Source organism: Embiotoca jacksoni, unplaced genomic scaffold, assembly GCF_022577435.1.
Source record: "Embiotoca jacksoni isolate LCO1_2020_lvr unplaced genomic scaffold, fEmbJac1.0.p SCAF_28, whole genome shotgun sequence".
NCBI classification, from domain to species: domain Eukaryota; kingdom Metazoa; phylum Chordata; class Actinopteri; family Embiotocidae; genus Embiotoca; species Embiotoca jacksoni.
In genome coordinates, this window is record NW_027185379.1 from 2,630,828 (window position 1) to 2,642,835 (window position 12,008).

General features: G+C 39.4%; 1 protein-coding gene across 6 annotated transcripts in view; it reads right to left on the reverse strand.

Moving 5' to 3' along the window:
• Positions 1 to 12,008, reverse strand: part of tenm4 (teneurin transmembrane protein 4) — a 138,780-nt gene that overhangs the window by 84,071 nt on the left and 42,701 nt on the right. For 3 of the 6 annotated variants that reach the window (XM_069161179.1, XM_069161178.1, XM_069161177.1), the window contains exon 4: positions 1 to 222. The exons of the other annotated variants lie outside the window; for them this stretch is intronic. In XM_069161179.1, coding sequence (XP_069017280.1) covers positions 1 to 222 — 222 coding nt within the window. The remainder of the gene's footprint in view (positions 223 to 12,008) is intronic. 6 annotated transcript variants of the gene reach the window in all.

Genomic DNA, 12,008 nt, shown 5'->3' on the forward strand with positions numbered 1-12,008 from the left:
CATCAGCAGTTGCAGTGGTAGGAGCATACAGGTTCCCTGAGCCAGTTTTAACTAAGAATGAATTGGGGCCAAACTCATCCTCAGAGTCAGAGTCCTGGGTTGGCTGAACCGCACAGTTACCTAGCAACCCTCCCTGGCTCTCATTGGCTGCAAGAGAAGGGGGAGGGTATGGGAGCTGCTCAACAGGGGAGGAAGAGGCGGATGAACAATGCAGCGGAGGACCTGTGGACCACAAACAGAGACAACACATGGGGGGACGGGGGGAGGGGGGGAGGGGAGGGGATGAAACACACCCAAACACAGGCAACATCAGACAGAAGCATAACACCCACACACACACGCACACGCACGCACACACATACGCACACACACACACACACACACACACACACACACACACACACACACACACACACACACATGCGAGGCTTAACTCTGACACTTCAAAAACAAACAGGAACACATCTGCCTTTGTCTCTGCCACCTCACCCCAGCTGGGAAGAACAATACAAACAACTGAAATGACTTTGAGAGAGAATAGAAAAGGCAATTGCCTGGCACTAGTTTAGAGAAATAAAACAACAAAACACCTTTTTGGGGTGTTTAATGCAAAAAATTTGAACAATTCCTGGTTATAATGCTCAAATCTAAAAACAAAACAAAACGCAAAAAAACAGAAGTGATTGGTTTGGGTGTATGCAAACATTAAAGCATAACATACTGTACACAAGAGCATGCCAATTCAGACACATCTACTAAAAAACTCTAGACACTGCTCATTTTGCATATCCCTCATCCAACATAACTGCCCTTCTCCAAACTAAGAAACACTGTACACTAGGATGCTCACAGTGTACTGTGCTCCTTTTTATATTCGGAAATAGAAACGATTTTTCCCCACTGTGGGATTAATAAAGTCAAATCTATCTATCTATCTATCTATCTATCTATCTATCTATCTATCTATCTATCTATCTATCTATCTATCTATCTATCTATCTATCTATCTATCTATCTATCTATCTATCTATCTATCTATCTATCTATCTATCTATCTAACTCAAATATGACTATCATATAGTTTCTTATTTTAAGGCCAGTTGGATCCAATCCCATGCTGTCAGGAAATGTTCAAACTCCACATAGAGCTTCATTAATGTGTGATTAACTTGTGATGCAACTCTGCACCATGCCAAAAATTGAGCAGTTAAGTAACATGACTACAGCGCACAAAGCCATCAGATAGGTGCTCTCCCCATCTTCCCATCAGTGCTCCGGTCTTGATGTTGAAATTCCTGCTGACCTGACTGTCATTCATCAGCAGAGATGAATTTCCTCCAGCTCCGTAATGATCCCTGAAGAGTATTAAAACACGACTCACTGACTCGCATCTAATTAGGAAACAATTAGCGATATTAACATATCAGCGACAGCCCTAGACAAGCAGTGAATGTCCGCTGCCCGAAAGAGTCACAGTTTGTGCTTTATATACACTTCACACCGCACACTTCATTTCTTTCTCAACTCTATAATGCCGGCGCAGTAATGGGTGCAGAGGCACAGTGGTCCTGCTGTGGGTTAATGACCATAGCACTGCTGTGCTTCAATGTACAGGAATGCTTAACAGCGAGAGGAAGAGCTGTTGAAAACGGCATTATTACAGTCATTCCCTGATTCCCTTGGATACATCTCAGGCCGAAGATATACTTGCTTCAAACTACCCGTTTCGTGTGCGCAAGGCACGTATCCTACGTCTCACGGTATCATTGATTTTCTGGTTTGCCCTCTGGTGGAGTCCACGCAGAGTAAAGAGGCAAGTATGCGAGCAACAACATTCACCACACAAACAGTTGTAAATGGGAACGCATGGTTCAAAAACAAGAGTTTCTCCGGCCTTGGATGCTACGTTTAGCACGTGTCAAAACAACAACAGTCTGCTGCTGAACCAAGCCCCATTCAGTGAGCTAGTATCTACCACTATAAAAAACAGAAACAGGGCTGAAATTCTTGACATGAAAGACTAATATATGAGCTATATACAGGGCTTCTGTGATATTTTTGTGCATTTTTCTCAAAGACAAACTTCAGGGAAACGATAAAAAAAATAAAGTCCTCTGAAAATGGTCAAAGTCGTAACATAAATGAGGCCAAAGTAGTCATATTTAGCGCTATTATTCATGCACACAAAGGTTTTACTGCCTCACTGTGTTTAATTGATGCTGCCTTGTTTAGTTCGTGCCCAGGCCACGTGCACCTAAAGCCAGAGACAGGGCGTCTACAGGCGAGAAGCCACAGCTTGAGATGGCCAGAAAAGTTTCTCTGGCTGCCAGAGTTGATTGCCTTTGCCTTCACTCACTATATTACAGCAGCAAAAGGGGACCTTTACTTAGGAGCCTTTGGACCATGCCCCTACTGCTTTAGCTTCTGACAGGATCAGGAAGAGCCAGTTACTGCCCGGTTTGGCCAGACTGCAAACACAGATCACAGCCACATTGAAGGCCCTAATCTACTCATTAGCAACCCAATTAAAGGAACAGACAAATAAATTGTCTGTGATCTGTAGGTAAGGGCATTTAGTGCTTCCTTCCAAGAGATAATGCTTAACACATGTCTTGTAATACATTTGGGAATTTAACAGATGTTCTAATCCAAAGTAACCTACTAAAAATGTAAGACTTTAATCCAACATTGACCCTGTATTTCATTAAAATATCAAGTAAAGATGAAATGATTATGACATCATACATTTGCACATCATGAAATTTGAACAAACATGCAAATGTGGGTGGACAGCTATGCATCAATATTATTATTTGTTTTACAACCCTACAACTTAAAACAAATAAACAAGTAGATGTTCTATGCAACTTTGAGAGGACATATGAATGGTGATGGAAATGTGCTGGCTGTACCAGAGAGCAGCATGTGATCATTTGGCTGCACGGTAATTTCTCCTGCTAGGGGACTGTTATGTTATTTTAATGAGACAGTGACTGTAAGGCAGAGCAAATAGAAGGAGCTAAGGCAACCCGATGCCTGAGTGGTAAGAGAACATACTACATAAGCAAAAAAAATGCTCTCAGCAGTGGAATTCCTGGTTTGATTCCTGGCAAAATCTTAACTGCATGCCATTCCCCTGCTCTAATACCCACATCTCATGACTCTCTCTGTCGTCACTAATAAAAGGCAAAAATTCCCAAATGCAGTGGTAAATATAAGGGTATTATAATACGTAATCTCCATCACAAAGGAATATGTTGCGATATAGTACATTTTCTTGAAATATAGGGATCATTTACATCCGAATGAAATGTCATGTTTTAGGTAACATGTATTCAAAAATCCTGCAAACTGAATATTACCATGAAGCAATCTGGTTCACTGACTTGAACTTATCTAACGAGTGACAGATATGAAATAGAATGCTACCATGGTTGCAATGGTGGAAGTAACTTACTCTTGTTACTGTAACCAAGTTAGGTTTTTTATGTAATTGTACTTTTTTGACTATTTTTTTTAGTTCATTTGAAGTATGGTCTTAAGTACTAAGATAAGTTTCAGTCATAAATAAACCGTGCAAGAATGGAGCATAAGAAAGGAGCCAATTCAGAAGGGAAAATGCTGTCCAGGCAGAGCTCCATGCAGAGTGGTGCCACTCTGTCCATCCATGCTTTGCACTCAGCTGACATTTTCGGGAGTGTCCGAGAGTGAGTTGTACATTTGACCCTAAACCAGCCAGGGAACGGGACAGAAAATGCACAAAAATGCACTCAAATTTAATGGATCATAAAAAGAAAAGGTTGAATCTACCTGAGTTAATTAATGGTTTAATGCCACCTACACTAAGCAATCCAAACCAAACACATTCACGACGTGACCTGCAGGTGCATGCTGGGTCACGGCTAAATGCTAAACGCTAGAATGCTCTTGATGGACCTTCCGACTGAGTGTATTGCTTTTCTCAAGTTACTTCTACCGGAGGTGAGGTGTGCACCCCCTTTTCTGTTGTTTTTGACAGCTCCTGTTCATTGTTAGGTATATTATTTAATTGTCTGAGTTTGGCCTGTTCTCTATTTAATAAGGTTGTGATTTATCAGTTGTGCACACAGACTGTGGGTGTCTGTCTACAGAGATATTAAAGCAACCTTTCTAACAATGCTTGTTAGCCTTAAGGAAAAAAAAAGAAGAGAACATATGCTGGTTCTCAAACCTCTTGGGTCTAACATTACTTTATAGATTGTGATATTACCCTGCACTAAGCTGAGGCTGTGTCAGAGACTCCTCCCAGACCTCCAAGAACACGTTTCTGGGAGAAAGGCTAATTCATTGAAAAGGTCATATTTGGAAAAAACTAAATCTTGGCAAATTATCAGCATGAAGAAATGCAGGAACCAAAAACTTTTTTTTTTTCCCTTTTAAAATCAATTTCCAAGGACACACTCATCTAAGCTTGTAACTACAAAGCATTCACACAACTGCTTGAAGCTATAGTCCCGCAGACTAGTAACATTAAAATAGACTAGTGTCAAAAACTGAACCGTTACCAGTAATGCTGTAGTTTCATAATGCAACTAGGACTGCTAGTAACAGTTATTCTACTACAGATCCATGTTTTTGTTACAATTTGCAATTATAGAAAAACAGAAAAAAAAGGGAGGTCCTCACGTTTCAAAATCCGCAGGCAGCTTTTTTGATGACACCAACAACTAATCAGGTCTTAAAACTGTGTTCTTTAATTTTCTGACAATCAACTAATCAATTAATCAACTAATTGCTTTAGCGCAACTAATTACAAGCTTTTAAAGGATTTGAGGACACACCTTGTGCTCCAGAGATGTCTGTATATTAGGCTTTTGGGAGTGTGTATGTGCTGACTAATGAGTGGAGACAGAAGGAGACATCAGCACAGTAACTGCAATCATCAATGTAGGGACTTTAATGCAGAATCGTGAATTGGAAACTAAGAACCTTATTCCAATGATAAAGTTTGTGTATGCGTGAGAGGCTGAATCAGTCATTATCACTGCACAAATAAACACATGACAATTTATAGTTAAAAAATGCCTTTATTTGAGAAGGCGTATTTGGCTAAGAGAGTGAAAATCGAATCAGGCAAATAGAGAATATAATTGAGAGGGAGGATCTAATCGAGTGGAGAGAAAAAAAATCAAGCAAGAAGAGTCAACATCTTTCATCCAGAGAGTCCTGATTTTTAATTCTCCCACTGTCTCTTTGTTTTCTCTAAACCCAGCTAATCTTTCTGGTTTTGCCACCAACTGATATCAATTCTGAAGCCATGCATAGAAAATAAGATATATTGAAGGAGATAAAAGTTGCCACTCTTCAAACACACAACAGGATATATCAGATCCAGTATGAATGCCTCAGTTAAATATACTACACATCCACAATGCTGAGAAAGGTGAAGCAGACGTGCGACTCCACAGTGACAACAAGAATTATGTTTACTCAAGAGCTATAGCTGCGTGCGGCATCCATGTAGTGTATTTGCAGTTGAACATGAAGAAAAAAAACAAACATCTGAGTGCCTGCCCTGTACCATCAACTGATGCTGTGGCACACAAGACATATACAGGACGCAGAGGCATGACTGAGACTCTCACAGTGGACTGAGTGTCGTCCTCACACTGCTTCTCTTGTTGGAAAATTGTGTCCAATCTCCATTTTACAACTGAAAACAACAGGCTGCATGTATTGTTGTAGTCAAAATACAAGAATGTGGATTTAATGCTTATCCTAATCCACATCTTGGTATTCTAAAATGACAATAGGGCGAACTTGTGAAAAAAAAAAAAAAGGAATACTGTGTGTCAACAAATTGACTCGGACAGTTGCGTGGTAGCATTTGAACAGGGGTGTGTGAAAGGTTGGCCGTTTGTTATTGGCAGATCAGAACAATGTTGTGTAATTTGCTCCTGGCACTAATTTTGTCATTTAGTGTAGGTGGAGTGGGATTGACTACAATGTGATGGCATGAATAAAGCTTTTGTCATACTTTCAGTTGTTGTTTTGTGCTCACTCCTACCACTACAATCGAGTCCTGCTATTACTGTGTTTGAATGTGGAGGTCAAAGTGAAATGCTCCATTTTCCTGTGGGCACACACACACACTCCGTGACACAAAGTGGGGTTTCCTACAGCGCAGTGGGCTTTGTTCCTTGCATGCACCTGCTTGGTATTTTGCAGTGCAAATCACCAACGTGCGGCTGTTTGCCAGTGACGCTCCCCCTGGCGTCGCTTGTAAACCAGCATGGAATTGTAGTTTCAGCTTTAGTAAACTTCAGTAAACTTTGCAGCGTCCACAGCCAACAGGCCCGGACCGAGTCAACAGCTCAATACAGTTGCAGCACGTGGGTTATGTGCCTCACTAATTGGTGGAGGTGCATCTTTAAACCACTCTCTAAAATCAGACACACACTTTAAGTATTGGTTAACTTGTCTGCTTGCCTTTCACTGTCCATTCTTCAATCAGCAGACATGTAATTACACATCCTGTTTTTTTTTTAAAGATTTTGATTACGGGAGCGATGCCAGGGGGGCGCACAGCCGATTAGCCCGATTCTTACCAGCTTTCGTGTATTAAGGCTTTCCTTTGCAGTTGATTAAGTCTTTTTGTAGCCATCTGAAGGCAGCAGGTATGTTTTCCCTCTGTGGTGTCTAATTTGAGTGACACACATTGTGTAAAAGCAAAACACCCAATCAAAGATTAAATCGTGCACAAAAACAGACAAACTTCTGCTTTCTTGTGTGTATGAAGTCTTCTTCACTGTCCTGTGCAGTTTATGGAACAAAATTCAAGGCTGTAGATGTTGACACCCTCCGGAGGGAGTCATAAATTGGTGCCTCTTGTTAATGTTAATCCTCTATACAATCCTTGGGTAAGAGCTTTGGCAGTACAAAATGTTCAGATGGTAGGTAATATAAGTAAAAATGAACCATAAATTTGCATGATGCTCAGATTGAACACTAAACCATTATAATGACTATTTTCTGTAAGGACTATAGTGTGAGTATTGGTAAAAAAAAAAACCATTAAGGATAATGTATAATCTAAGTTTTTTTGAAAGGGAAAGAGTTGGTTTAATAAATACATTTATAAATAATAATAACATGCCAAACCAAACAGAAATAATGGTTTATTAATTGAGTTATATTTGCCAACAAGGTACTTTGACTGGCACCTTAATTGGATGTTTAATGGATTTTGAATTACCTGAAAATAATCATTTCCCTCTTCAGCATTCCAATTTTGTTCTCTTAATAATGTGTTGTTGTGTAGCTCTAATGGTCATATTTACAGTTTTCACCAGTTAGGCTCACGTTTTCCTGGAAATGTTGGGTAAAGATTTCAGGAAGATCTCATGATGCACCTTTTTGGGCTTTTTCTGAGTAATTGGCAGTTTGAGCTCTGACTCATTAAATGTACTCTTTTGTGAACTGCTCTACATCACTGCTCTTGGTTTGGACTGAAATTCAAAGACTGAGAAAAGATGGTGCTAATCCTGCCTTTGCGTCACTGACAGTTTTAGAAATTCAGCATCTTTGAGGCTGCATTTAAATCAAGCCTTGAAGGGGTGCGTTTGCAATGTATCACGAGAAAAGATGGAGTGAAAATTAGCAAACACACCAGCAGACTGGTGACGGTTAAGTAACATTAATAGGTACAATTTACTGTGAACTTGCACTCCCGTCAAACATCAGCTGTTTTCTTCTATATTCTGGGCTGTATTGGGACATTGTAGGACAAACTGCAAATATATAATATGGACAGCTGCTTTTTTTTTGGCAGTATCGGATTTACAGAATTTTTAGTACCTTGATTTCAGCTATTGAATCCATTGGAATGTCTAAAAACAGACTGCCCCCATCTATGTTTGATACATTTTCAATCAAATTTCAATCAAATCTGCCACATTGCTACATAGAGACTTTATCCATATTATGCTTTGGATGATATCTTTTGTTTCAATAGTAATATGGGTCTTGGCTGGTGATTTGTAGGTCACTTTAACAGAAGCAACTGTTTACTACAATTTATGAATCAATGTTAAAATGAGCAGAAAACAGATAGAACAGATGAGAATATTATAATTAATCAATGACAGGCGATGCTAAAAGAATTCTGCTGCAGGGTAAGAAAACAGTCATAGGATCAATACGAGTAACGGAGTTCACAATAAGGCAACCTTTGAACAACAACAACAACAACAACAAAATAGCATGAAACTGAGTGTCAGATCATTAAAGGTATCCTATCCTAAATCGAAGTAAGACGGCTCTGGGTTCACAGACAGTAACACTTCACGTAATCACTATAGGTGATCTAAAAACAAAAGACAATGCTATGAAATGACCTAACTCATGATTCTGTTTAGGCATTTGCAAAATGAATTTAGGTTTATATTTACTTCTATGTTTTGGAAACACACAGGAGTTGTTGTGTGTGCTCCGGTAATAATTAAACTTATCAAAGCTCTGCAGGCAAGACAAACAACAAGACGGCTTCATTCTGTTTTTCTGAATTAATATTATTAGGTTTCCCAAATTGACATAATTGTATTCTGTTGCACAGCTGCAAGCCATAACCTTTTTATGAAATTAATACTTGACAGGTGATCTCTCAGACAGAGTGAAGCTCAAAGGGAGGCTTTTGAAAAAGTCATACACCTCATGCAGCAGATACGAGTGATAAGATTTGTTGTAAACACATGCTTCATCTTTATACTCCTTTAGCTAAATCAAGCCTTTGGTTAATCAACACCATCTACCACATATTACATATACCAGCTGCAGGATTACAAAACTGTTACCAGTTCATATGAAGTAATGTTATCAATTTCTCAGGCAAACTGCAAACTGCAAACTGCAAACTGCAAACTGCAATCCTGCCCGACTCTGCCTATCATCCCCCAACCTACCCCAAACTATACAGCGCAAAACACGGACACATAGACACACTCGCAGCGGAAGTGGGAAATGAGCTTTTACGAACCAGCATCAGAAAATTGATGAATATTTCTCTGACAGTGCCGTTTACCTGCTAGAAATCAATATCATAATAACCGAGAGTGAACATAATGTATGACTGAAAACAAAATGTAAATACCCATAAATGCTTTTTTTATAGACATGCCTGACCATTACTGAGAAAATGGAACTTGTATTTGCATGTAATAAAAAAGTATTACCGCAGAAGGCATTGTTCCATTTAAAGCAGACCAGCTACATTCCTATCAGCACTTTAAACCCAGCATCCATTACTTACAACTACTGAATGCTCTTAAAAGAGCTCCTGAATGACAATTTAGAAATGGATGGAGAGAATAACCCAATAAAACAAACAAAAACTCTCTGGACACTCATACAGATGTCGTAGTGGCTGTAGAACCGTAGAAGGACACTAAAGAGAGAAATTGATCATTTTATTCAAATTAACAATTGTCACAATTTCCATAAGAAGACAGACTAAACATCGACCCTTCCCTCCTCTTCAGATTAAACCATTATAAGGATGCACTCATTTAGCGATAATCTATTCACCTAGGAAAAGGGGAATGTACGACTAAGCTGTAAAAAAGCAGTCACATACATGTGTTAGCAAACAGCAGAGTATATACAGACAGTGGCTTCCCACAGTACCACCTGGGAAGATGAAAGAGGAGGCCAGAGTGGCTGAGACTCGAGATTGCATTTCTTCTGTGGGTGATTCTAAGCACAGACTCCTCTATCCTCTATACCCACATCCCTGCATGGCTTCTGCCACTCTCATCCATCCACTCTATTTCTGTGTGTCCTGCAATCTAGCCGAACGACACCATCTGTTTCGACCTTTCTATGACAAACGCAAGAATGAATCACACTGGAAATATAAAATTGAAATTCTAAATAAAGTCAACAGAAATTTCTTCTGTTTGAAGAGAAACTTTATTGCTGCCTCCCTGCAAGATTCAATTTGCAGTGTTACCAATAGGAAATGTTTGAACACCTCCGATATAATAAAAGGAGAAAACACTGTGCAGGTTGGCTGAATCATGTCAAGACAGCAAAGCCAGCAACGAATTTAATCCATTTTCAAGTCCCAAATTTGTTGCTCTTTACTTCATCAGTCTTTTGAATCTGTGTTAGTTACTGAGGTGGTCTGACATTTCTAAATCCCCCCATACAGACCCATGTAAGCAGCTCCGGGGATTTCTTTGTTCTGGGATGAAAAGTAAAGGTTTCAAATCGTCCCACTGTTAACATTCTGCAGACATGTGATGGCTGTTTTTTGAAGGATCTCCAGGTCAACACAAATGCTTGTAACTGATATTGTGACAGGGTGGCTTCTCCAACTGCATGGAAAAAAAGTGGTGTAAAATCAGGCTTATAAACGCATCCACACCCAATCGCATGACCTCTGCAGAGGGTTCCAGACTTCAAAGACGTGAACATGGTAATCTGCTTTGAATGGATATTTCTACACCCCTATCATAGCTCGATCATCAACTGAGCCGACTTAAACCACGGTTGAAAAAAACAATGCTAATAGTGGATAATTATCAGCTTTTACTCCGTCTGCACTGGCTGCTTCATTCCCTCTCCCATCACACACAGCGGCTGGTGAATAAACACAATGGCATGAATAAATAATGACCCCACAATCCTCTTAAGGTCCCTGAATAGTGAGGGGAAAAAAAGACAAAAGTTTACTTTTGGTGTTTGAGAGCAAGCGGAGCCTGAAATTGTAAGCAACTCATTAGGGCTACATGTGGCCTGCCTGGGGCCTCGCTGAACAAAGATGGCACCATCCCCATCCTGTCATTCCTCAGCGCATTCTAGGCCTGGCCTAGTGAAATTCTGAAGTATCCCCCTAAGAAAAAGCTACACTCCCAATAAAAGACAGTAAAGAGCTTAAGTACTGCCTCAAAAATTTAAAACCTTTTTTTTTTTTTTTTTTTTTTTTCAAACTTTCTTCTGGAATCAAAATTTGAAAAGCCTGAGTAAGAAGTTGTGAGTACTGAGAGGGACACCTTTTAATGGGATATGTGCAGATGTGTTATGTTGTGTATATAAAGATCATAGTAATATGTAGTAGTATGAAAAGTCATCTGTCAAAACATGATTTCCTCCTCTCATCATGCTCTCTGGATAGAGCTTACATAAAACACCCATTTTTCATTTCAGTAACTTTGTCAGTGTTGACGAATTGATTTGTGTGCCTGCAGCTCCCACTGAGTGCATGACAGTTCACAAGGCTATCTAAAATACATGCTGTCAAGAGGCTTGTGTTTCTAAGTGCTTATATAATTTGTTGCATGGTTAAACTTACAGTAAACCACTGACAGTCAGCAACATGACCAATAAGGTTTGTGTGTAACAAAAGTTACAGCAATTTAAGAATAATGGAGGGCTGCCTGTGAATGAGTCAGAAAAACACAAATAGGCAATCCTGATCTTGTATAAGTATTTTGCAACCATTCAGGTTCATCTTGTCATTCTCTTTCCTGAAAGAGTGCATTCAGGTAGCGGTAGAGAGGTAGCATACATGTAATAACAAAAGTGTGCAGACAGAAAACACCTTTTCTGGAGCGTAATTGTTCAAACTTTGGTCAGAACGAAGGGCAGCCAATTTTTATTCCAAATTTCAACTGAGGCAATGAATAGAAATCAAGTTGCCTGTGGTACATAGAGTCCAAGCAACCGTAGATGGGCAGTGAACACTCCTTTAATACTGTGTCAAACTATTAGTCAATCCGAAAAATGTTTTAATATATTTTCAACGGTTGAATATTTTATAATAACTGTTTGACATAAAATAAAAGTATAGTCAGGAGCACTAATAAGCTGCATCATGTTCTTTGGTATTACATGTAATAAGCATTCTAAACAAACTGTCTTTTACCAGTGTAACTTCTTAGTCATGTTAAACAATGTGCGTCTCTTTATAGATACTATCTCTGCCAATCCAATTTAATAATTTGTTTTTGTTTTTGCACTCGGGCTCGCCT